Source organism: Engraulis encrasicolus, chromosome 9 (assembly GCF_034702125.1).
Source record: "Engraulis encrasicolus isolate BLACKSEA-1 chromosome 9, IST_EnEncr_1.0, whole genome shotgun sequence".
Taxonomy (NCBI): Eukaryota; Metazoa; Chordata; class Actinopteri; order Clupeiformes; family Engraulidae; genus Engraulis; species Engraulis encrasicolus.
The window spans coordinates 7,920,981-7,944,592 of record NC_085865.1 but is presented as its reverse complement, the minus strand read 5'-3'; the positions used below and the strand labels follow the sequence as shown (position 1 = coordinate 7,944,592).

Here is a 23,612-nt window from a genome sequence, read left to right as displayed (position 1 = left end):
AGTTCAGAGCAGAGCTTGTTTGAAGTCATTGCGAAAAAGTTGAATTATCTTGGTTTATACAGCCAATTATTACTTGGTTTATGCATAGTTTTTTCCCCAAAAAGGCTTTTTTGCCTTTATTTTTGAGAGGACAGTGGAGGAGAGACAGGAAATGAGAAGGGAGAGAGAGACGGGGAAGGATCAGCAAATGACCCGGGACGGAATCAAACCCGTGTTCGCTAGCGTAGTAACCCAGTGCTCTAACTAGGGATGGGATATCGGTATCGGTGTATCGGTATCGGGTTCAGGTATCAACATAATTCAGAGATCGGATCGGAATTTTCCCCAAGTATCGGAATTTTCCCAGTACTGACATTGAGCCAGCTGTAATGTAACATGTTAATTTGGAGTCATAACACTTGTATATTAGTTTTCTGGATTGGATTGTTACTCTTTTACTTATTACTTTTTAATAATTAATTGGTTTCCTGTTTTTCTGACTTCCTTTACTGACCAAATAGTCATCTTGGGCCTACCTCAAGTTGAAATCCATACAATAATGTGGTTTTGGTATTGGATCGGAGTAGTATAGGTATCGGCAGATATCCAAATTTAGATGTCAGGATCGGATCGGAAGTGAAAAAATGTGTATCGGTGCATCCCTAGCTCTAACGTTAGGCCACGGCAGGGCCAGTATGCATAGTTTTGCATTTGGAATTATCATTTTGTCTTGATGAAGCTGTAACACATTATTTATTTATTTATTTAGCAGGAGCGTAAAGTGGAGAGACATTGTCGATCCGCATCTACTTGTAATGCCCTGTACATTTCCGTTCTGGCCAGACTCCTGACTTCAGAGTGAGTATTATCAGTTCACCCTCTGGTCTATATCTGATCACAGACAATAAAAGCATAAACATGACCAGCCAAGTATGTGGTCAAACGTGTTGCAGCCAAATTGGAGCTGAATTACTAATACTCTTACACACTCGACTCGTGTGTGTGTGTGTGTGTGTGTGTGTGTGTGTGTGTGTGTGTGTGTGTGTGTGTGTGTGTGTGTGTGTGTGTGTGTGTGTGTGTGTGTGTGTGTAGTGTACATGCTGTATATAAAGTAATACTAATATAATAAATACAAGAGCAGTGCTGTAAGTACAATAGGATATAATAATTATTAGGGGTTGTGGTAGCTCAGTTGGTAGAGGAGCCGTTCGGCAACCCAAAGGTTGCAGGTTCGAGCCCCGCTCGGCCTGACTCCATCGTTGTGTCCTTGAGCAAGAAACTTAACCCCAAGTTGCTTAACCCTGTGTGGCAGTCACGGCCAATGTGAATTTGAGGCATACAATGTAAAGCGCTTTGAGTGCTCGAAGGAGTGGAAAAGCACTATATAAATGTAGTCCATTTACCATTTATTAGATTATTAGATGATATTGAATTATTGGATTATTTATAGGACTATTGCGTTTGTTTACTGCGTTAGGATTGGCTCGTCCCTGGAGGAGACCCTGGTGCAGTGTGTCATGTGTCACGACACGGTCGGCCTGTTCCAGCTCAGCCTCAGGATGATGATGTCATCACTCAGCAGCGACGAGGAGAGACACATGGCCAAACAGGTAACACTTTCTGTCCAGGTGTTGTTTTCCCACTCCAGGGGGCTATATTACAAAGCTGGTTCAGGAGTAAACCAGGTTAAGTTAAGAGGTAAATCATCTAATAGAAGAGCAAAGATGAGGACTCCAGGCTCTTCTATTAGATGATTTACCTTTTAATTTAACCTGGTTTACTCCTGAACCAGCTTTGTAGTATAGGCCCCAGGTCCCACTTCCTGTCCAGGTGTTGTTTTCCCACTCTAGGGGTTACTTCCATGGCATTACATGTTGCTGTGATTTTCAACATGTGTAGCCTCTTACTGCAGATGGGCAGGTCGACATGCCTATTCACTCTTTGCTGAAAACACTGAACTACATCATAACAACTTGCCAATGACAATGCAGAGTGATGTGTTTTATTCCGGAAATAAGGCCCCACATGCAAAAAAAAAACGTTCTTCCCCTTCAAGTTATCGATTAAGACTTGTTCAGTACAAATGTCAAATTGGCAGTAACTACAATATCCAACCTTATACCAAGGTTTTGTAGGCATTTTTCTGAGTTTCAATGTTGGCCTAGTTACTGTACTTCTTCGCCTTTGTAGGGCAGTACAGTATGTCCTCTTTTGTAAGTCTCTAAAAAGAAAAAACTGAGGAAACTGTGGCACTGAGAGAATCCAAATCTTCTTAAAAGCGCAGGTGCTCCAACAGTCTTTGTGGCTTCGAGTATCAACAAAGAAAGAGGAGGACACTCTGGCACTCCCGTTTCAATATTTTTACGTTTCTTCAAGGCAACAATAGGCTGACCGACGCGTTTCGACCTTCATGGTCTTTGACAAAGGCTGTGAAGGTCGAAACGCATCGTTCAGTCCTTTGTTGCCTTGAAGAAAAGTAAAAGCATTGAAACCGGAGTGCCTCAGTTTCCTCCTCTTTCTTTTTTGATACTTGAACCTTCAAAAAGACTGTTTGAGCACCTTTTGCTTTTAAGAAGAGTTGAATTCTCTCAGTGCTTCTGTTGTCAATTTTTTTCCTCTTCTTTAAATCGTTTTAGATAAAGTCGTCTGCTAAATGCAGTGTAATGTTACGTAAAAAAAAAAAATCTTCCACAGTTTCTGTGGTCAGCCGTAATGTTTTGTTTCTCCAGGGGCTGTATCTGTTGTATGTGTCGGCCGTAATGGTGTAATAACTCAAATAATGACTGTTCTTCCCCTCTATGCATTTGTTTATTTATGTGTGTTTTGGAAAAACATTCGCAAGTTGCTTTGTGTACTGTTTGCAGAGCCATAATGGCATAATAAGTCTTGCTACATACAGCTAGTGTGGGTAGGTTCGGTTGTAGTAAATAGTGACTACCGGTACTCTAATTTCTCTATGCAGATGTTTATGACTGTTTTGAAAAATATATATTCTATTCTCCCAGTCGCTGTGTCCACTGTGTATGTGAGCCATAATGGTGTGTTGTGTTTCCCTTAGTTGCTGTGTATTGTATGCGAGCCATAATATTGTATTCCCCAGTTGTTGTGTTGTGCTGTATGCGAGCCGTTATGTTGTGTTGTGTTTCTCCAGTTGTTGTGTCTGCTCTGCTCTATGCGAGCCATAATGGCGTGTTGTGTATTCCCCAGTTGTTGTGTCTGCTCTATGCGAGCCATAATGGCGTGTTGTGTTGTGTTGTGTTTCCCCAGTTGCTGTGTCTGCTCTATGCGAGGCATAATGGCGTGTTGTGTTGTGTTGTGTTTCCCCAGTTGTTGTGTCTGCTCTATGCGAGCCATAATGGCGTGTTGTGTTGTGTATTCCCCAGTTGCTGTGCTTGCTGTATGCAAGCCATAATGACGTGTTGTGTTGTGTATTCTCCAGTTGTTGTGTATTGTATGTGAGCCATAATGGCGTGTTGTGTTGTGTATTCTCCAGTTGTTGTGTCTGCTCTATGCGAGCCATAATGGCGTGTTGTGTTGTGTTGTGTTTCCCCAGTTGTTGTGTCTGCTCTATGCGAGCCATAATGGTGTGTTGTGTTGTGTATCTCCAGTTGCTGTGCTTGCTGTATGCGAGCCATAATGGCGTGTTGTGTTGTGTTTCCCCAGTTGTTGTGTCTACTCTATGCGAGCCATAATGGCGTGTTGTGTTGTGTATTCTCCAGTTGTTGTGTCTGCTGTATGCGAGCCATAATGGCGTGAGTGAGTCGGAGCTGCTGGAGCTGCTACCGGAGCTGTCCTTCCCCACGCTCTCCTCGCTCCTCTTCCGCATGGAGTACCTGCTCATCCTCACCCTGCGCTGCGGGATCATACACTTCACACACCTGCAGGTGAGTCCACAACATGCAGAGCCGACTAATGCCAATATCCTCTGTAGCATCATACACTTCACACACCTGCAGGTGAGTCCACAAAATGCCAATATCCTCTGTAGCATCGTACACTTCACACACCTGCAGGTGAGTCCACAAAATGCCAATATCCTCTGTAGCATCGTACACTTCACACACCTGCAGGTGAGCCCACAACATGCCGACTAATGCCAATTAGTAGGGGCTGTAAGCCGAGAAATCGTTACGCGCTGGATAGAAGCATATAATTCGGTACACGTGTTCCTTGACTGATTTGAAGACATCCTAGAAGGGGTGCCCCTTGAAAAAAAAATGTCTACCATGTCATATACAATATGTCATGTTGGTAACGCATTACATTGTTATTACATGACATTATACTTAGCTGACAATGTTAATATAGTCCTCAGAAGAGATGAAGCAAGGGTAGCCTGCTAGACCAGATTGATAAAACTACAAAATGTACATAGTGTGAGAGTATGGGTGAGTCTGTGCTTACGTGCTTGACAGCATGTAACATTGTGAACGATTTGAGAAGATTCTTGGTCTGAATTAAAATGAGCATTGCCAACACTAAAACTATGGTGAGAATAGACTGCTGCTAATGCTCGATTTGAATGGGATAGTGTCAGTGCAAGATGCCCTAGGTAGCAGGTTCCCCATCCTCTAATTTCCATAACAGATATACGTATTTTATTTGTATGAGAGAGGGTAAAGGACAGGACCTTTCCATATGTATGAAGAACCCCATAAGATCACCTAATTCTATATTTTTACAAGTGCATATTGTGAGAGCATTTCAGTCATCTTTAGAATGGCATTACAGATTACTCAATATAGGCCTACATGTAGGCCACAGTATGGCTTCAGTTCAAATTAAATGGGAATGATTTCTTAGTGTATGTTGAGTAAGAAGACAGAGATAAAAAAAAAAATGTTTATTTGCAGACAAGTCCTCACCTAGTACTTGTGTCAAAAGTTGTATTAGTTAGCTCAGTAATCATTGAGTACTTAAACTGCTATCAAAACTGACAGCTGATGGACAACATGTACTGTAGGTCTTTTGCCACCCTTACCCATAGGAGAAATATCTATATAGAACAACACTTCTCATATGGTATATACTATGAAAGTAAATCATTACCTGGACTCATTTTCTTGATATGCAAGGCACATAAATAGACTGGGCGGAAGAATAGTCGATCATACCCCGCCCCCCCAAACAAAATGCCTCTACATCAGTGGTTCTCAAACCTTTTGTGTGAAGTACCCCCTGAGAAAATATTGAGCTCTCCGAGTACCACCTTGACAACCAACATTAGAATATCGCAGTAAAGGCCTTCCATATTCACTTTTGCCAGTCAGTACAGGAGAGGTTCATAATGGTATTCCAAGTACCACCAGAGATGTCTCAAGTACCACCAGTGGTACGCGTACCACAGTTTGAGCACCACCGCTCTACATGTTTCAGTTCTATAGTTGTACTGTACAGTACAGTGCAGTGCAGTGGAGTGCAGTACAGTACAGTAGCATACAAAATGGTGCAGTATAATAAAGTACAGTAGAGTACAGTACAGTACAGTACAGTAGCATACAGTACGGTGCAGTACAGTACAGTAGCATACAGTACGGTGCAGTACAGTAAAGTAAAGTACAGTACAGTACAGTAGCATAAAGTACGGTGTAGTCTAGTTAAGTACAGTACAGTAGCATACAGTACGGTGCAGTCTAGTACAGTACAGTACAGTACAGTACAGTACAGTACAGTACAGTACAGTAGCATACTGCACGGTGCAGTAGAGTACAGTACGGTATATCACATTACAGTACAGTACAGTACAGTACAGTACAGTATAGTAGAGTACAGTACAGTGCAATACAGTAGAGTACAGTATAGTCTTATAGACGTTAGCCCTCCAAAGCCAATAGGATTTCCACATGCTGTTGTTTTAAGTTTTTGAAAGACTATTTTAGTAGCCTATGTGAGAGAGGGAAGGCAGGCAGACATGTTTTAAACAAAGGACCACACCCACAAATAAAAAATAACGAGCAAACAATAAATTAAGTGGTTAGGTAGCCAACATGTCATCTAGATTAAAGCCAAAAGTAGATGGAAAAACAGACATGTTACCATTTTGCTCTTTTAAAACAAAGTATCTGTCAATATACTGTATGTATGGTGTATTGCATATTGATTATTCATAATTTCCTAAGCATAAATGCCCTTATCACTCCATTGTACACTTAGGACTGCGATATACATATCTGAACATTAATCAGCATACATTTGTCATTTGACAGCTGTCACTGACACTTGATATGTACATGTATTATTGACTTGATTGATATGAATATATTTCAGTTGGACTCCTAGGGTTAAATCATTGAGGGGGTCCTAAGGAAGTAGTAGTAGTTTGTGTGTGTGCGCGCATGTGTAAGTGGGATTAAAATTATTGTTTGCCATCTTTATCTGAAGAGCAGACTGAGTGTCTGAACCTGCTAATGCTAGCATGCTAACATTGGGACAGTTATGTGTGGCCCAGTTCAAGGGTTTATCTCTTCTCCCCTAAATTTTCTAACCACAATTTTCTTTTTGGATGTTATAGATATGACCCACTGCAAATTTTTAAAACTCTTAATGAATGTTGGTTCAATACCTAAATGCCCAGAAATGAGCTATCAATTGTAGAGTGATCTCATTCTGACCATGGTTTTTATGATTTTCCTGTTTTTGAATCTAAATAAGACATATATAACATTGTTTTTATGGTAAGTTTTGCACATATTTTCAAAGTTCAGTTTGTATACATCACACAAAAATAGGTGGATTTGCCCATAACACCATTATGTCCAGGCAGTACAGCATTTTACTACTATTGGCTGGTTTTGGGCAGCCATCTTGGATTTACCCCATAAAAATGACCTTAATGACATTGAAATTTGGGGCACCCCTTCTGAAATGATGGAGAACACCCTAAGGAAGGTCTACACCGATTTTGGTGCTTCTATCCAGCGCGTAACGATTAGGCCCTTTTTGGACGCTAAGAAACCCAGCTAAATATCCTCTGTAGCATCATACACTTCACACACCTGCAGGTGAGTCCACAAAATGCCAATATCCTCTGTAGCATCGTACACTTCACACACCTGCAGGTGAGCCCACAACATGCCGACTAATGCCAATATCCTCTGTAGCGTTTAGAAGTAGGGTGCGCACATCCACAAGTAGTTGTCCAGGTGCCAGACAAAAGGTAGTAGTAGTAGTAGTGTGATGAGGCAGTCTGCACACTGTGTATTAACTCCAAAAATACTTTATTTCATTTTAACATACGGCAACGTTTCGATCCAACAGAAGGATCTTCCTTAGGCCTGAGGAAGATCCCTCTGTTGGATCGAAACGTTGCCGTATGTTAAAATGAAATAAAGTATTTTTGGAGTTAATACACAGTGTGCAGACCGCTTCATCACAATATCCTCTGTAGCATCGTACACTTCACACACCCGCAGGTGCGTTTACTGCAGGGATGGGGAAACCTTCTTCATTTGAGGGGCCTCTTCGTATTAACAATTGTATTAAGTCCTCCAAGGGCCGTACTATGAACACAAACAAGGATTTCCCCTTGTATTGCACACTAGGGCCTATATTGAAGGCACGTGGCCACCTCTACAACAGACCTCACCTTCACTAGGTCCCCTGAAAATATAATTTAATTGTATGGCAAATGTAATTTCTAACATTTCTTACAAAACATGTCATACTTCATGTGAAACTCCATAACATTAAAATTGTGTTGGGGCCCGTATACCACGGCCTCAAGGCATGCAGTAGGTCCGCCCCCACCCCCCTGGTTTACAGCATGTGGTTTATACAGTAGAAGAGTGGTTCCCAACCTATGGGCCGGGGCCCACTGGTGGGCCCTGAAGGTATTCCAAGTGGGCCTTGAAATCATTTTCCAAAAATAAAAATCATATTTTGGTTTGTGTTGCTGTTGTTCTATTTGAGCTTTATTCCTAATTGGGTCAGGGGTGGGCACCGAACATCTTTTACAATTTCAAGTGGGCCCCAAGTTGAATAAGGTTGGGAACCCCTGCAGTAGAAGATGGTTATTAATGTCAATGTCCTCGTGTTTACATAGACGCATGTCGTTTATAGAAGATGCGTAGGTGGCCTGGAGGTGCGTTGTTTTACTTGAGAAAAAACCTTCGTACAGAGCCACTGTTTTATACTTCTATTGTAATGATTATTATACTGTATTGTATTTTATTTTGCACCTGCTTTTACGCACCATGCGCTGCCGCATTATACACTTAACACACCTGCAGGTGCGTTTACATAGACGCATGTTGTTTATAGAAGATGCGTACGAATGCCGATGTCCTAGTCCAGAGCATCACCTGGTAGTAGTATTACTGCATGTTAGCATTATTGTATTGAAAGTATTCACTTGCAATGGACTGATCTTAAAAATATAGGTAACTTAATGCGTTAATGGAACTTGTTGAATAGTATATTCCGTACTTTTTATCGTAGGCATGCGAGGCCGTTCGTCTGGAGCTGATGGAGAGGGGACTAACTGTCACCACCTACAGGGAAAAGCTCATCCACCATTTTAGCAAGCAACTCGGGTAATGTCAACCAATATACAATATGTACACTATAGAGTCAGCACATTGTATACAGGGTTCCCACTGGTGCTTGAATTCCTTGAAAATGCTTGAATTTCAATTAGGTGTTTTCAAGGTTGTGAAGATGCTTGAATGTTTGGTGAAGTGCTTGGAAATGCTTGAAATTTGTGTCAAGTCAATCTCATTAAGCCAAATGATAGAAATAAATTGTTCAGGTACATCAAAAATCTGAGGGAGTGAGATGTCAGATGGGATATGCCATTAGACACCCTAAAATTGATAATTGAGAAAGACCCCAGGAAGAATAGCTAATGCTAAAAGCAAAAGCTAATGGGGATCTAATAAAAACAAACAAACAAACTACAGGAAATTTCATCTTAAAAACACATTTTCTGGGGGAGGACCCCCACACTCTCTTCCCGCGACCTATTTAAAGGTGCTGGAAACCTGAGAATTTGGTGCTTGAAGGTGCTTGAAAAGTGCTTGAATTTGTTCATGAAAAAGGTGTGGGAACCCTGTGTGTAGGACTAGCTTTACATTCTGCCCTCTCTGTGCTCATTAAACAATAAATCTTTCTTCGGTGCAACACATTTATTTTTGTACATAAAACTTCATTTGGGAGGGTTGTAACTTTCACATGAGCAACTTGAAAGTCAGGTTGTTAGCTGTTGATCCAAAAACATGGATAGGTGACAAAGCTTATGGCAAGGGCTGGTTCGAGTCAGCAGATTGTGTAGGAATTAGAGATGTACAGGATCCAAGATCCGGTTCCGGATCCGGCAGGATAATAGGGTTTTTCACAGGATCCGGATCCGGCAGGATCTTAAGCAGTGGATCCGGTATCCGGCAGGATCCTAAAAATCAGGATCTGGTGCATCTCTAACAGGGCTTGACATTAACTGGCACTGGCACTGGCCACTGGCACTATGGCTAGTGGTTTTCCCATGTCACTAGCCATTCAGGTATTCCACTAGCCACAGATTTTTTGTTTTTCTTTTTTCCCTTTATCATGATGGTGTACATCTAGCTTAAGAGAATGAGGTGCCAAAGCAAGATGAGTGTATAGCTTTCTACATGAAAGTATATCAAGCAAATAGAAACGGATTTGCTGAGCTTTTTTTAAACTGAAATACAAAAAGCTTGGCAAAGAACAGAAAGAATATAGGCTACTATGATGCATATGGAATAAGCTGCACGCCAAATTGGCTAGTGACACTGATAGTATTACTAGCCACTGACAAGTTTTACCAGCATTTGGCCGGTTGGCAGGTGCCAGTGTCAAGCCCTGATCTCTAATTGGAATACTGTAGCTATACAACTGACTCAAATATGAATAGCAATTCCAGTTCATGTTCTACTTCAGTCACTGTCTGCATTTGAGGAACATACAGTACATCCATGTATACACATGAAAGTATCCTTGAATTAATTAAAGTTTAAACAAATATACTGATGTCATTGAATTACGAATTATCAACACCATCCTCCTTATACATTTTTGAAGAGCAAAGTGTACTGTTTTCAAAAATCGAAAGGATGGGGTGGTCAAACCTCCAACATGTACTGTATTTTTTTCATGAATGGTGTCCTAATATTGAGTGTCAATAATAAGGAAGTGAAGGAGAGACTGACCTGTGTTTATGAGTGCGATACAATATGTGACCTTGCCTCCTCTACTTGTGCTTGTCTCCTCGTCCGTCCCGCCTCCTGGCCCCTCCTCCGTGGAGAAAATGATTAAGTTTCACAGCTGTCAGCTTAGCCACAACAACTTTTGAGGGACTGTTTTTTCATTCACCATCCAAATTGCAAATGAGAAAAAGACTTCACAATTGAGCTTTTGCAAGATATTGAAATAATGCTGTTGTCAGTGATGTCTTCATGACATATTACTTCCTGGTACGAGGAGACAAGCACAAGTGGAGGAGGCAAGGCCGCATATTGTAACGCACTCTATGTTTTGCAGTCAGCAGAGGGTGACATGGCGTGTGGCTGATGAGTTGCCATGGCTACTACAGCAGCAGGAAGACACTACCAAGCTTCACCTCAGTCTACTGAATTTGTTTGTGTTTCAGAACCTATACAAGAGGTGAGCAAGACCATTTGATTGATGGAGACCCCTCCAAAAACAAGATTTTATATCTCAAGGGGCTATCACCCCAAGACCAATAACTTGAAATTTTTTCTATTTCGGATTACTTTTATATTTTTTTCATAGCTTGGTCTGGGTCTATAGCCTTTATTTGGATAATACAGAGAAGATGAAGACAAGAGACTAGTGGGAGAGAGAGATGGGAAAGGGTTGGGAACTTGGGACATAACCCATGCATGAAAGCTCATATGTGGGGTGCTTCGCGCAATATGCCAGACAGTGACCCCCCTTTGAAGTCTAATTAAAATGTGTTTAACACATTGGATTTCAAGGTGAAGGTCAAGGTGAAAGTAAACCTTATTATATGGGGCATGGTTGGGACATGACGAAGGCCGGACTCGAGCCTGGGGTCCCAGTGGGCATGCAAGCCCATATGTGGGGTACTTAGCGCAATATGCCACACAGCACTCCCCCTTTGAAGTCTAATTTAAAGTGATACTGTCCCATTTTTGGAAATAAGCTTATTTTACACCTCCCCTAGAGTTAAATAATAGGGTTTTACCGTTCTCCTATACTTTGAACCGTTCTCTGGGTACGGCAGTGCAAATTTTACCTCCAAGCTAGCAGTTAACATGGAGTCCTATGAGACCAGTTAGCCGCCAGCTGATCTCATAGAACTCAATGTTAACTGCTAGCATGGAGGTAAAATTTGCACTGCCATACTCAGAGAACGGTTGAAAGTACAGGAGAAAGGTAAAACTCTGTTATTTAACTCAAGGGGAGGTTTAGAGTAGAGTAGAGTAGAGTGTAGAGTGCTTTTATTGTCACTATATAAATATAGTGAGATTATGTTTAGTAGCAACCCACAAATGCCCACAAAATAAAAGATATATTAACAGTAAATAAATAATATATAAAAATCCATAAAAATCCATGTGCATCTCACAGTATCGATAGTCCTGAAGTATTGAGGGGGGGCAGGTGACGTATTGAGTTCAAAAGTCTAATGGCAGTAGGATAGAAACTGTCCTTCATTCTCGTAGTGCGGGTACACAGAGTCCCAGAGCGCCTGCCAGATGGTAGCATGGTGAAGAGCCTGTGACCAGGGTGTGTGTGATCTTTAACCCTGTGAAACCTGAACCATGAAAGCAATGAGAGAAAATTCTAATTTTTTGGAATTTGCTTCAATATTGGTCCCTTATAAGAAATGTAAAAAAAAAATTTCAAAATTTTGTTAAGGTCACTGAGATGTTTAATGCATCATATATAATGCATCAGGCTTTTAATGAATGAAAATTCCAATTTCATGACCATTGCAAAATGACTTTTAATGCATTTACAACTTTTTTTTAATTTAAAAAAGTTGTCAGACAATTTAATTTGAGGATTATCTTTAAATATTTAGTGAGATCCTGCCATTTTTTTAAAGCCTATCCTTGTTTTAGCAGGACCATATTTTACATTTCCCACAGCCTGGTTGGGTAATTTTTTAAAATCTATGTAAAAACATAGCTGATCGAATGCTCAACAACCTATTTATGAGTGTAATATAGATTATTATTCATTTTTGATGTGTAATTTGAATATATGGGTCCATTCCTACAATTGGACTATTTCTTCATTTACTTCAATGCACTTCTTATGGGATCATAATTTCAACATTTTGCATTACATTTTGAAAATTGCATGTAAAACCTGTTTTTTTAAGGCAATATCTTTCTCATGAAATATAACAACGTGTGTGTTTTGTTAAATGGTTGTGGTATGCTTTGCAAGTTTTCCTATGGAGCAAATGCATTGATGGCTGACTTCCTGCCACCGCCGGATGGTGCTTATATGTCTCATCAGTTTTATCACGATCTCTCTGCAACACGGTGTAAAAATATAAACTCTTCCTTGCTTAATTGCACAAAGCAAGTGTTCAAATTAAAGGATGTAGAGTTATATTTCGGAAATTTGTACACAAACCTTATGCAATTTGACGAAATCTCAGCGTCGGTCAGGGAAACCGCTTCTACCCCATTTTCCTGTTTTTCGCCGAGCTGTGGTCAACTTGTTGTCGACCGCTGCTCTCTTGTGGCGGTTTCCGTGTACTACAGGACGTTTGGAAATGACACGCAGGATGTTTTTCAGATCGATTTTTTTTGTGTCAGCGTGGAGAGGGCTTTGAATTTGATGAGACATATATGATGCATCCGGCGCGATAGGGTTAAGGATGTTTAATGCTCTGTTTGTGCAGCGTGTATGGTGGATCTCCTCAAGTGTGGGTAGTTGGCATCCAATGATTCTCTCTGCTGTTTTAATGATGCACTGTAACATCTTCTTGTTGTCGTGTGTGCAGCTGGTGTACCAAGATGTAATGCTGTATGTAATTACTGATTCAATTGTACACCTGTAGAAGTTAGTGAGCAGATCTTGTGGTAGCTGGGCCTTCTTTAGAGTGCGTTTAATATGAGCTTATTTCCAAAAATGGGACAGTATCACTTTAAATGTGTTTTAAAACACACTAGATTGGAGAATTGTTCACACAGGAATATAGTCTATTAGTATACCTACCATATGACCTCTTCTCCCTCCCTCCCTCTCTTACTCGTCCTTTAGAGGTCACTTTTCTGAGTTGCTGAACTACTGGCAGTTTGTGGGGAAGGACAAGGTGTCCATGGCAACGGAGTACTTTGAGTCTCTGAAGTGTTATGAGCAGAGTTGCGAGACGGAGGAGAGCATGAGACGGCTGGCCAACCTGTACGAGACGCTCGGCTGCTTCCTCAAAGACCTTGGACTACTCACTCAGGTTTTAAATCACACACAAATGCACGCACACGCGCACACACACACACACACACACACACACACACACACACACACACACACACACACACACACACACACACACACACACACACACACACAGTTTGATTTGTTTATTTGGGAGAACCAATAATTATTGAGAAAACAATACATCGCCCCAAACAATGTTAAAGAAGCAATAATGTGTCTTTTACATAAATACCAAAATGATAGTGGTCTACTGCCTCTTCAAGGATACAAGTGGCATCTCATTCTCCATATATGCAAACTGCCTATACAACCTGTACAAAACACTCGGCTGCTTCCTCAAAGACCTTGGATTACTCACTCAGGTTTTAAATCACACACAAATGCACGCACACACGCGCGCACACACACACACACACACACACACACACACACACACACACACACACACACACACACACACACACACACACACACACACACACACACACCAGGGATGGAAATAAGCACCCGTCCACCTGCCAATGACGGGTACATTTTTCAACCCACCAGTCACTTTTGCTGGTAAAAATGGCTAGTTACTGGTAGATTTTTAAATCTACCTGCCACAGTGACTGGTGGGGAAAAAACTCAAGTTCCACCCCTGACACACACACACACACACACGCACACTCAAATGATTCACCAACCTGTACAGAACACTCGGCTGCTTCTTCAAATACCTCAGACTACTCACTCAGGTAGTTAAACACACACACACACACACACATACACACACACACACACAGATATTTTTTATCTGTTTACTTGTAAACACGACATGTGGATAACTTTTTTTTTTCTTCTACAACTCTGTTTATGTGTAAACGAGAGGCCAAATCCAATGCGTTTAAAAAAAAATCCATATACGTGCTAACAAACCGCTTCTTACTCCGTGCATTGTTTTCTGCGTCTAGGCAGTGGCGCCTCTCTCCATATACGTGCAAACCGCTTCTTGCTCCATGCCTGATTTCAGGTTTGACAGAGTTTGCAAAAATAAAAACATTGATAATAATAAGCCATTAGGTTATTCTTATCTCAGAAAGTGTTTCAAGTTCCCTGAACTTAGTTTAGGGTTTTCTTCTACTATCAGGCTTGAATAATGGTCATACACAGGCTATTAAATGTTTGAATAATGTGTCAAAGTAGGCCTACGCTACGTCACTATGCAGTATCTTGTCGCCGTCGTTAGAGCAGGGAAAAAAGTTCAGGCTCCGGATTTTTTTTCACTATCACCCCTGTTGTTTTCTGCGTCTACGTAGGCCGTGGCGCCTCTGTCCATATACGTGCAAACCGCTTCTTACTCCTTACGTTGTTGTTTTCTGCTACGTCTAGGCCGTGGCACCTCTGTCCATATACGTGCAAACCGCTTCTTACTCCTTGCGTTGTTGTTTTCTGCTTCGTCTAGGCCGTGGCGCCTCTGCAGCGCTCCCTGGAGATCCGCGAGACGGCGCTGGACCCGGACCACCCGAGTGTGGCCCAGTCGCTGCACCAGCTGGCCGGCATCTACGTCCTGTGGAGGAAGTTCGGCAGCGCCGAGCAGCTGTACACGCAGGCGCTGGAGATCAGCGAGAGCGCCTACGGGCCCGAGCACGCCGCCATCGCACGCGAACTCGACTGCCTTGCTCTGCTCTACCAGAAGAAAAACAAGTACGTGTCGTGTACATTTGCTCAGTTTACATTTTTATATTATATGTGGTATGTATTGTTTGCCCTTATTGTGACAGGACAGTTGCAGATGGGTCAAAGGCGTCCAACATGTCCTTCAGTGCAACGGATACTTTTGCTTACTGTAAATGCAAAATTATTTTTTTGGCTTGGCTTTCATGCATTCACTTATCAAAAATTGTTTTGAAATTTCATGTTTTTCACAGTTACAGTAAGCAAAAGCATCTGTTAGCACTGAAGGACAGTGTCATGTTGGACGTGTTTGACCCAGATAGACAGACAATGAGTTGGAAGGAAGAGAGAGGCGGGGATGGTTTGGCAAATGACCTCGGGTCTGGGTGTAGCAATCCAGTGCCCGGCCGATTGAGCCACGGCCTGGCCTGCCTGGTTAAGCTTTGATGCAGAGCCCATGTTCTGTTATTGTACCAGAAGCAAAACACGTACGTAGCCCAGCCGTGGCTCAAGCGGTAGGGCACTGCAATGCTACACCTGCGATTCAGGTTCGATTTTGGCTCGGGTCCTTTGCCGACCCTTCCCCGTCTCTCTCTCTCCCCACTAGACGGTGGGCTAGATTTCGTAGCTCCTTTAGAAAATGAGTTTCGTTCTCACTCTCGAGTGGCAACTTGATTTTTCTAATATGACCTCCCGACAATATGTAAAGCAATATTCTGGCTGTTGCCACGCTGAAAAGTTGCACGTTGATCTTATAAAATAACGAAAATAAAAAAGACTGGGGGTGACGTCACATAATGCACAGTCAATGGGAAGTCTCCGCCCCTCAAAGTTGAAAAGGGAATATTTATCCGCATATCGGGCTTTTTTCATAGGCAGATAATTCACCTAATCATTGAAACAACGTAGGCATTTCATTCCTGACCATTTTCCTGTTACTGGAAAAAATAACACAGTTTGCATTTCTTTACTGACACGTAGTTTTTTGGCGAATTGATCTACCCCCCGTCACCTCATTGCTCTATTGCTTTGAGGGAACAGACCTGTCATCTTTTTGACATTTATCTCTCGTTGCCCAATGATGGTCAGACAGTCGAACACTAACAGCGAAAAAGAGCACTCCTGAAAGTTTGAGAAAAATATTTTTTTTTTGCATGTACACAACAAGTGAGCCCACTTACCCCCCAACTTGTCACTTTTGCCATGAAATCTGACGGTTCCGGGTAGCATGCACGCGCTAGCTGTATTCTGCCTCGTTGACTTTGCATTGACGTGACGTCACTCGGTCGGCTAGTTTTTGTTGTCATTTTTATAAATCAATGTGCAAGTTTTGAGGATGGCAACAGCCAAAATATTGATTAATGGGTTGTCAGGGGGTTATATAAGCAAAAATAAAGTTGCCACTCGTTAACACCAACGAACTGACAAGATATGAGACTGGGCCCACCACCTACACCTGCTTCCTGTCTGCCTCAACTAAATATTTAAAAAAATGAATTACCTTCAGAGTATTAATGACTTTAATATGGTCTTAATGTGATACTAAAGAGTCTTAGCGATGTTGTAGCAATGTTGTTATGATGTTGTTAAGCTTATAAGCAAACAGTAAGTGGCTATTTACACAACAGGACTACCTTGCCCAAGACCCTTACAAAGTTGGTAAATGACTATTTCTGGGTTTATGAATGCCACGCTGACTGTACTAGCTACTAGCTGTTAGTGGTATAAGCCATCTTAAATGTTTCAACTCGCGCATACAGTATTCATGAATTAACATGTGCTGTTGTGTAGGTATGAACAAGCTGACAAATTGAGGAAGAGGTCTGTCAAGATTCGTCAGAAGATGGCTCACAAAAAAGGCCACATGGTAAGACATAAAACAAGACGATTTTTCCCTACACTTTCTCATTTTATGATGAATGTAGTTACCTCTATGTTTTCCCATACTCTTTTTACACCTTCACGCAAAATGTCTACAGTATACTGTATTTATTGTTATTATGCATTGCTAAAATAGAATAGTACAAAGTACAATGCCAGAGCATTGACAACATACAGCTCCTCCATGTGTCTCCCTGTGTCTCAAAATGTTAAAAAAAAAATGAGGCGCACAGAAGGCTAAAGTCAAAACTGTATATTGTAGTTGAAAAGTAACAAAAGAAATTGGAACCTCATTTTTAAAAACATTTTCAGTATCGCTACTTTTAGTAAGCAGTCGCACCAAGCAATACATGGCTTTAACCCAGTGGTTCTCAGCCTTTTTTTAACAAACACCCCCTTGGCCTCATCACAAGCCTTCCAACGCCCCCTTGACCTCATCATAAGCCTGACAACGCCCCCCTTAGAATTAAAATATTAAATGGAATAATGCTCTATTAAATGGACTAATGCTAAGCTTTGCCCCCTCTCAGCTGTATCCTTCTCAACGCCCCCCTGGAGCTCCCCAACGCCCCCTGGGGGGCGGTACCGCCCCCGTAACCATTTTGTCCTTAGCCCTTTTTGGGAAAGGGTGCCCTCTGCCTATTAAATCCTCATCCACATAAAAACATGAAATGAGTTGCATATAAAAGCCCTCGTTTAGCCTTAGAATGTGTTCATTCAGCTGTAACTTACACACATTTTTAATAAAACAGATAAAATCTCAAGAACCTGAATGCAGCGTAGTATATGTGTCTCCAGGACACAATGGGTATAAAGCCTGGCTCAAACTACACGACTATCGCGCCGATTCTCGGCTGAAAACCCCCCTTACGACAATCGCTGGAACGTTACCCCCCAGGACCATCGCAAGCGATTGTCGGGAAAGATTTCCTCGTCGTGAGCGACGTTCTAAGATAGAACTTTGGCAGCTCAAAGAGTCGCAGATCGCAAATCGTAGAAATCAAACAGTTTTTGATATTTGCGACTGGAAATAGAATGTCGGGCATTGTCTCTGTGGATGCGAGCAGCGACAAGATTGACAGTTGCGATTCTCTTCTAGTGTGCAGTGTACCCCGACGCCAAAATCGGACACACAATCGCTAGTCGTGTAGTTTGAGCCAAGCTTTAGGTGCAGACGTCGACCTTTTTGGTTTCTCTCCATGTGTGTGTCCAGCATGGCTTCACCCTACTGCACCAACGCACCCTGCAGCTGGAGGAGCTGACGCTGGGAGACGACTCTGCCGACTGCGCCAAAACACTCAACGAGCTGGGAGTCCTCTACTACCTCCAGAATAATCTAGAGTAAGATGCGATTCAATTAAAGGGACACTGTGTGAGATTTTTAGTTGTTTATTTCCAGAATTCATGCTGCCCATTCACTAATGTTACCTTTTTCATGAATACTTACCACCAACATCAAATTCTAAGTATTCATTATGACTGGAAAAATTGCACTTTTCATACATGACAAGGGGGATCTTCTCCATGGTGCGCCATTTTTAATTTCCAAAAATAGCCATTTTTATCTGCAAGAATGACTCTACTTGGACCATACCAAAATATTTGTTTATTACTTTGTAAACTTCCATGTAAATATCAAATTTGGTGATAGCCAACCCAGTTTCAATGAGCAGCATAGTTGCAGTACCTTTTTTGACCATTTCCTGCACAGTGTCCCTTTAAGGGGTCTTTTACTGCTAATATAATAATCTGGAATAAATTAGACTACATTACATTACATTTAGCTAACACTTTTATCCAAAGTAGACTTACAGTTATTTTAAGTAGTACAGGGTATTGGTTACAGTCCCTAGAGAAATGTGGGGTTAGGCGCCTTGCTCAAGGGCACCTCAGCCATGGCCTGAGGTAGGGAGTGGAAGGGTGGGATTCGAACCTGCAACCCTCTGATCTAAATCCCATCTCCTTAAAGGGGTATGCCACTATTTTGGGGCTTAATACAATTAAAATCGTTGGCTGGGGTTTATAAAGGTGGTAAAGTGTCTTATTTTTCATGTTAAGCGTTGTCTTGCTTTAAGACAAGTTAAAAGAGGGAATATGTCGCTAAGCTAGTGAAAGTCAATGGATCCATGTGGCATTGTAGCATGCTACATGGATACAATGACTTTCACTAGCTTAGCGACATGCTCCCTCTTTTAACTTGTCTTAAAGCAAGACAATGGCTTACATGAAAAAGAAGACACTTTACCACCTTTATAAACCCTGGCCAACGATTTTAACTGCCCAAAAATAGTGGCATACCCCTTGGAGGATGGAGGATGATATACTATGCACATATATTTCGGGGGCAGGTGGGGGTAATGTTGCTCCTGCTCCTTTCACAGATCAGGGATGCATTTTTCAAAAGCGTAGTTGTTAGCCAGTCAGCAACTTGGGTAGTTGCCAATGGGAAATTGCATTGAAAACAAAAAGTAGCTAATGAAGTTAGCAACTATGGTTTCGAGAAATGCACCCCAGCTCTGAAGACGTGAGTAAGTGAGTGCAAAGGTGTTGGGGAGAATTTGTGAGGAGAGAATAAAATATCTTAAAGCACCAGTTCAGTCAATTTCAACATGCAGTTGTAATGCTCACACTACCCTGGACTTGTCAGTATCTGGGTTTTTTTTTCTTCTTCTTCAGCCTTTTCCGAGATCTTGGTCATTGTAATGGGGGCAGCGATTTGTTTACATTTCAAAAAAACATTTTTATTTATTCCCAAAAACATCCAAAAGGTTATGCAAAATCAGCTGACAACTAACAAACAGCGGTACCTTGTGGAAAAATATTTGGAGTAGGCCTATGTTATTTAAAAAAAAAATGTAAACAAACGCTGCCCCCATTAGAATAACTCATATCTCAGAAAGGGCTTAGCCGAAAAATATGGCATCACCGGGTACTGACAAGTCAAGGCTAGCGTGAGCAACACAACAGCATATTGAAATTGACTGAACTGGTCCTTTAAAATACCTCTAAATTTCCCATTCCCTGCAGTACTGCAAAAATGTTCCTGGTCCGTTCTCTGGAGATGCGCCAGCGCGTGTTAGGGCCCGAGCACCCGGACTGCGGCCAGTCCATGAACAACCTGGCGGCGCTGCACTGCGAGTGCCACGAGTACGAGAGGGCCGAGGAGCTGTACGAACGGGCGCTGGACATCCGGAAACGCGCCCTGGCCCCGGACCACCCTTCCCTGGCCTACACCCTCAAGCATCTCGCCATGCTGTACAAACGCAGGGTAGGAGAACCAGGTTTCTGTATATGGCAGGGGTATTCAATTATACTGTATTTCAACGAGGGCCATTTTTTCAAATTCCTCCCAGTAAAAGGGCCGAACTATATGTACTGTATGTATTATGGCTGCTGTCAATGAAAAAAATATGGGAGACTTCATTGAAGTGGAGAGAGTCTGGGGGTCCTCCCCCAGAAAATGTTGCATTTCTTAGATGTAATTTCCTGCATTTTAACGTGCTGTGTCCCTTTCAGCATGATAACGGAGCCCATACTTTTATCTCTAAATTCCAAAAAACGATTCTGTATTTCAAGGGGCTTGTGGGGGGCCAGAACCTTGCTGTCCAAGGGCCGCATCTGGCCCCAGGGCCGCCATTTGAATAGCCCTGGTATATGGCATTGTATATTGATCTATTGCTGGTATATATGTGTTACATGTTCTTTATCACCCGGTGAGCAGACGGAACATCTTCTGATTGGCCGAGCAGGTGTCCTTTATTCCCCGGTAGCAGGACACCTGATGGCGTGCGGGCGTGCGGGCGTCCAAGTTGCTACCTTTCTAACTTTCTGGCGAAGTGTCGTTATTAATTCTATCGCATCTGGTTGTCTAGTCAAGATCGCGTTGTTAGTTCTATCGCATCTGGTTGTCTAGTCAAGACCCCGTTACTAATTCTATCTCATCTGGTTGTCAAGTCAAAAATCCAGTCGTCAATTCTATCGCATTTGGTTGTCAAGTCACCCCAACCTTACATGCCTATGATAGAGGCGCGTCTCACTAGATTAGGAAGTGTTGCCCATAGCAACGTACCAAGCGCAGTGGTTAATCTACTTTCTCACAAAGCCTTAGATCAACATATAATAAATTAATAATTAAATGCTGGTAACCGGGTGATAAGCTGAACAGCGGCCTTCCAGGTGTCCCGATATCAAGGGGCTGCGCCGTCGGGCTGTTAGAACGCTCCGCCTCGTCCAGTATTTCCCTTGATATCTGGACACCTCGTCGGCCGCTATTCCATACATATCTGATTTTGTCCAAGTTAGGGGTATTCGTTAATGATACCTGTTAATGTCTGAGAGAAAAGAAACGGCAACGTTGTCATTGCACATCAATATTGGACATTGAAGGTTGCAGTGGACCATTCAAAGTCAACCTTTGCAAATACTGTCCACAATGTCCACCGTCCGCATTCTACAGAACTGTATAACAGACCATACTGTACTTATCAAGTGTTTTTTTTTTGTCCACTAGGGTAAGCTGGAGAAGGCTGCCCCTCTGTATGAGCTGGCCTTGGACATCAGAGAGAAGAGCTTCGGCCTCAACCACCCCTGCGTGGCCACTGCTCTGGTGAACCTGGCCGTCCTCTACTGCCAACTGGTGAGAAACAGGCAAACACATGCTTTTGTGTGACACTGTAAACAGTAGAGCTGGAGGCAACACGTCGATTATGTCGACGCACCGACTGGAAAAAATAATCGATTTGTTGATGCTTCGTGCAAGTAGTTGAGCGACTAGTCGTCAGAAAAAGAATCGCTTTCCTCCAGCCCCAGTAAACAGTAAAGTACTGGCTTAAACACTTAAGGTTTTCTATTGCCTTAAAGGAACAGACCACCCTTTTTCTTGTTTACAAGAACATTTCATGATGTTTTATTTTGTACCATAGACTTGCATTACTATGCCTAATTTGGCCATACTGTGAAACGGGGTAATGCAAACACATAGAAGAAAATGCCTTTAAGACATGTCAAAGTTTTTATGTTTTACCTGACATGTTGAAGGCGGAAGTAACACCGTCGAAACATGTCAGGTAAAAGATAAAAACCTCTACATATCTTGAGGCAAAAGAAAACCTAAAGTGTTTAAGTTAAACAGTTAGACATAATGAACCTAATACATACGTAAAGTACTGGTTTTACCAAAGTATGTCAAATTGGAAGTGGTTCAGTGTGGTTGATTGTCATCATCATCATCATCATCATCATCATCATCATCATCATCATCATCATCATCATCATCATATTTTTTACTGTGTTAATATTTCCATCCCAGGCAGCCTACAAAAAAGATCATCATCAAAATCATCATCATCATCATAATGTAAAATAATGTAATGTAATACTATAATGTAATATAAAATTAAAGTGACACTGTGCAGGAAATGGTCAAAAAGGGTACTACAACTATGCTGCTCATTGAAACTGGGCCGCCAATTGCCAAATTTGATCTTAACATGAAAGTTTTCAAAGTAATAAACAAGTATTTTCTAGTATGGTCCAAGTAGAGCCATTTTTGCAGCTAAAATTTTCCGAGTCATAATGAATACTTAGAATTTGATGGTGGTGACAAGTATTCATGAAAAAGGTAACATTAGTGAATGGGCAGCATGAATTCTGGAAATAAACAACTAAAAATCTCACACAGTTTCCCTTTAATGTCTTCTTTGTCATGTTCTCTATGTATCTCTCTCCCACTCCAGAAGAAGCATAATGAAGCACTACCGCTCTATGAGCAGGCCCTGAAGGTGTACGAGGACAGCCTGGGACCCTCACACCCTCGCGTCGGAGAAACACTCAAAAACCTGGCTGTGCTAAGGTAAGGGTTTACATATCCGGTGTTCTGACAGGTTTTCCTACATTTTCATATTTTCCAACGTAATATTTTTTACAGTAAAATACAAAACAGTAACACCAAACAGGGTGTTAGATTTACGAGATGAAAGATATGAAAATAAAATCGCATGGTTATGGATACAAGTACTACCAAAAACCTGGATTTTTATTAAATGTTAGTAAAACCGCTAGCAAAACCGCTAGCATAACGAATCAGTTAGCTAAGTTGCCAGGGTCACACTTCAATTTCTAAGACGCACATACACAAATAACGATAATAAACACACACTTGTAGTGTAAATTGTAAATTTAAATACTGTATTTATCTGTTCTCTGCTAATATTGCACAGTCTTAGGATCAGCTGGTGTTGACGTTTCATGGTCTGCGCATGCCCAATAGGGGTTTGTAGGATTATCTGGCATGTAGGAGTATTTTACAGAACACCGGATCCTCTCTTATCTGTGTTTTTCCCCTTCCATTTTTGAGACACATTGAACTAGCTTGAACTGTATAAAATGCGCTACAAAGAAACTTGTCTCTCTTGCCTGTCTTCATACTGGGATACATTGTCTAAATGGTGGCAATATTTTAACCTCGAAATGTTTTTTCCCAGCATTCATGCTGTGAAAAGGAATGGGTCAGTTGGAACCAGAGGGTGCATCCCAATATGTGACCTTGCCTCCTCCACTTGCCTCCTCCACTTGCTTCTCGTCATGATGACATCACTGACAACAGCATTATATTTTAATATCTTGCAAAAGCTCAATTGTAAAGTCTTTTTCTCATGTGTAATTGGGATGGTGAATGATAAACAGTCCCTCAAAAGTTG

At 41.8% G+C, this 23,612-nt stretch overlaps 1 protein-coding gene across 1 annotated transcript in view; it reads left to right on the top strand.

The window, feature by feature from the left end:
• The window catches only part of nphp3 (nephronophthisis 3), a 48,186-nt gene that overhangs the window by 21,958 nt on the left and 2,616 nt on the right, over window positions 1-23,612 (top strand). The window contains exons 16-27 of the mRNA XM_063206431.1: window positions 752-837; window positions 1,457-1,589; window positions 3,699-3,863; window positions 8,416-8,510; window positions 10,474-10,596; window positions 13,201-13,390; window positions 14,822-15,063; window positions 16,825-16,900; window positions 18,128-18,255; window positions 19,942-20,182; window positions 21,425-21,550; window positions 22,650-22,765. Of these exons, the coding sequence (XP_063062501.1) occupies window positions 752-837; window positions 1,457-1,589; window positions 3,699-3,863; window positions 8,416-8,510; window positions 10,474-10,596; window positions 13,201-13,390; window positions 14,822-15,063; window positions 16,825-16,900; window positions 18,128-18,255; window positions 19,942-20,182; window positions 21,425-21,550; window positions 22,650-22,765 (1,721 nt within the window). The remainder of the gene's footprint in view (window positions 1-751; window positions 838-1,456; window positions 1,590-3,698; window positions 3,864-8,415; window positions 8,511-10,473; window positions 10,597-13,200; window positions 13,391-14,821; window positions 15,064-16,824; window positions 16,901-18,127; window positions 18,256-19,941; window positions 20,183-21,424; window positions 21,551-22,649; window positions 22,766-23,612) is intronic.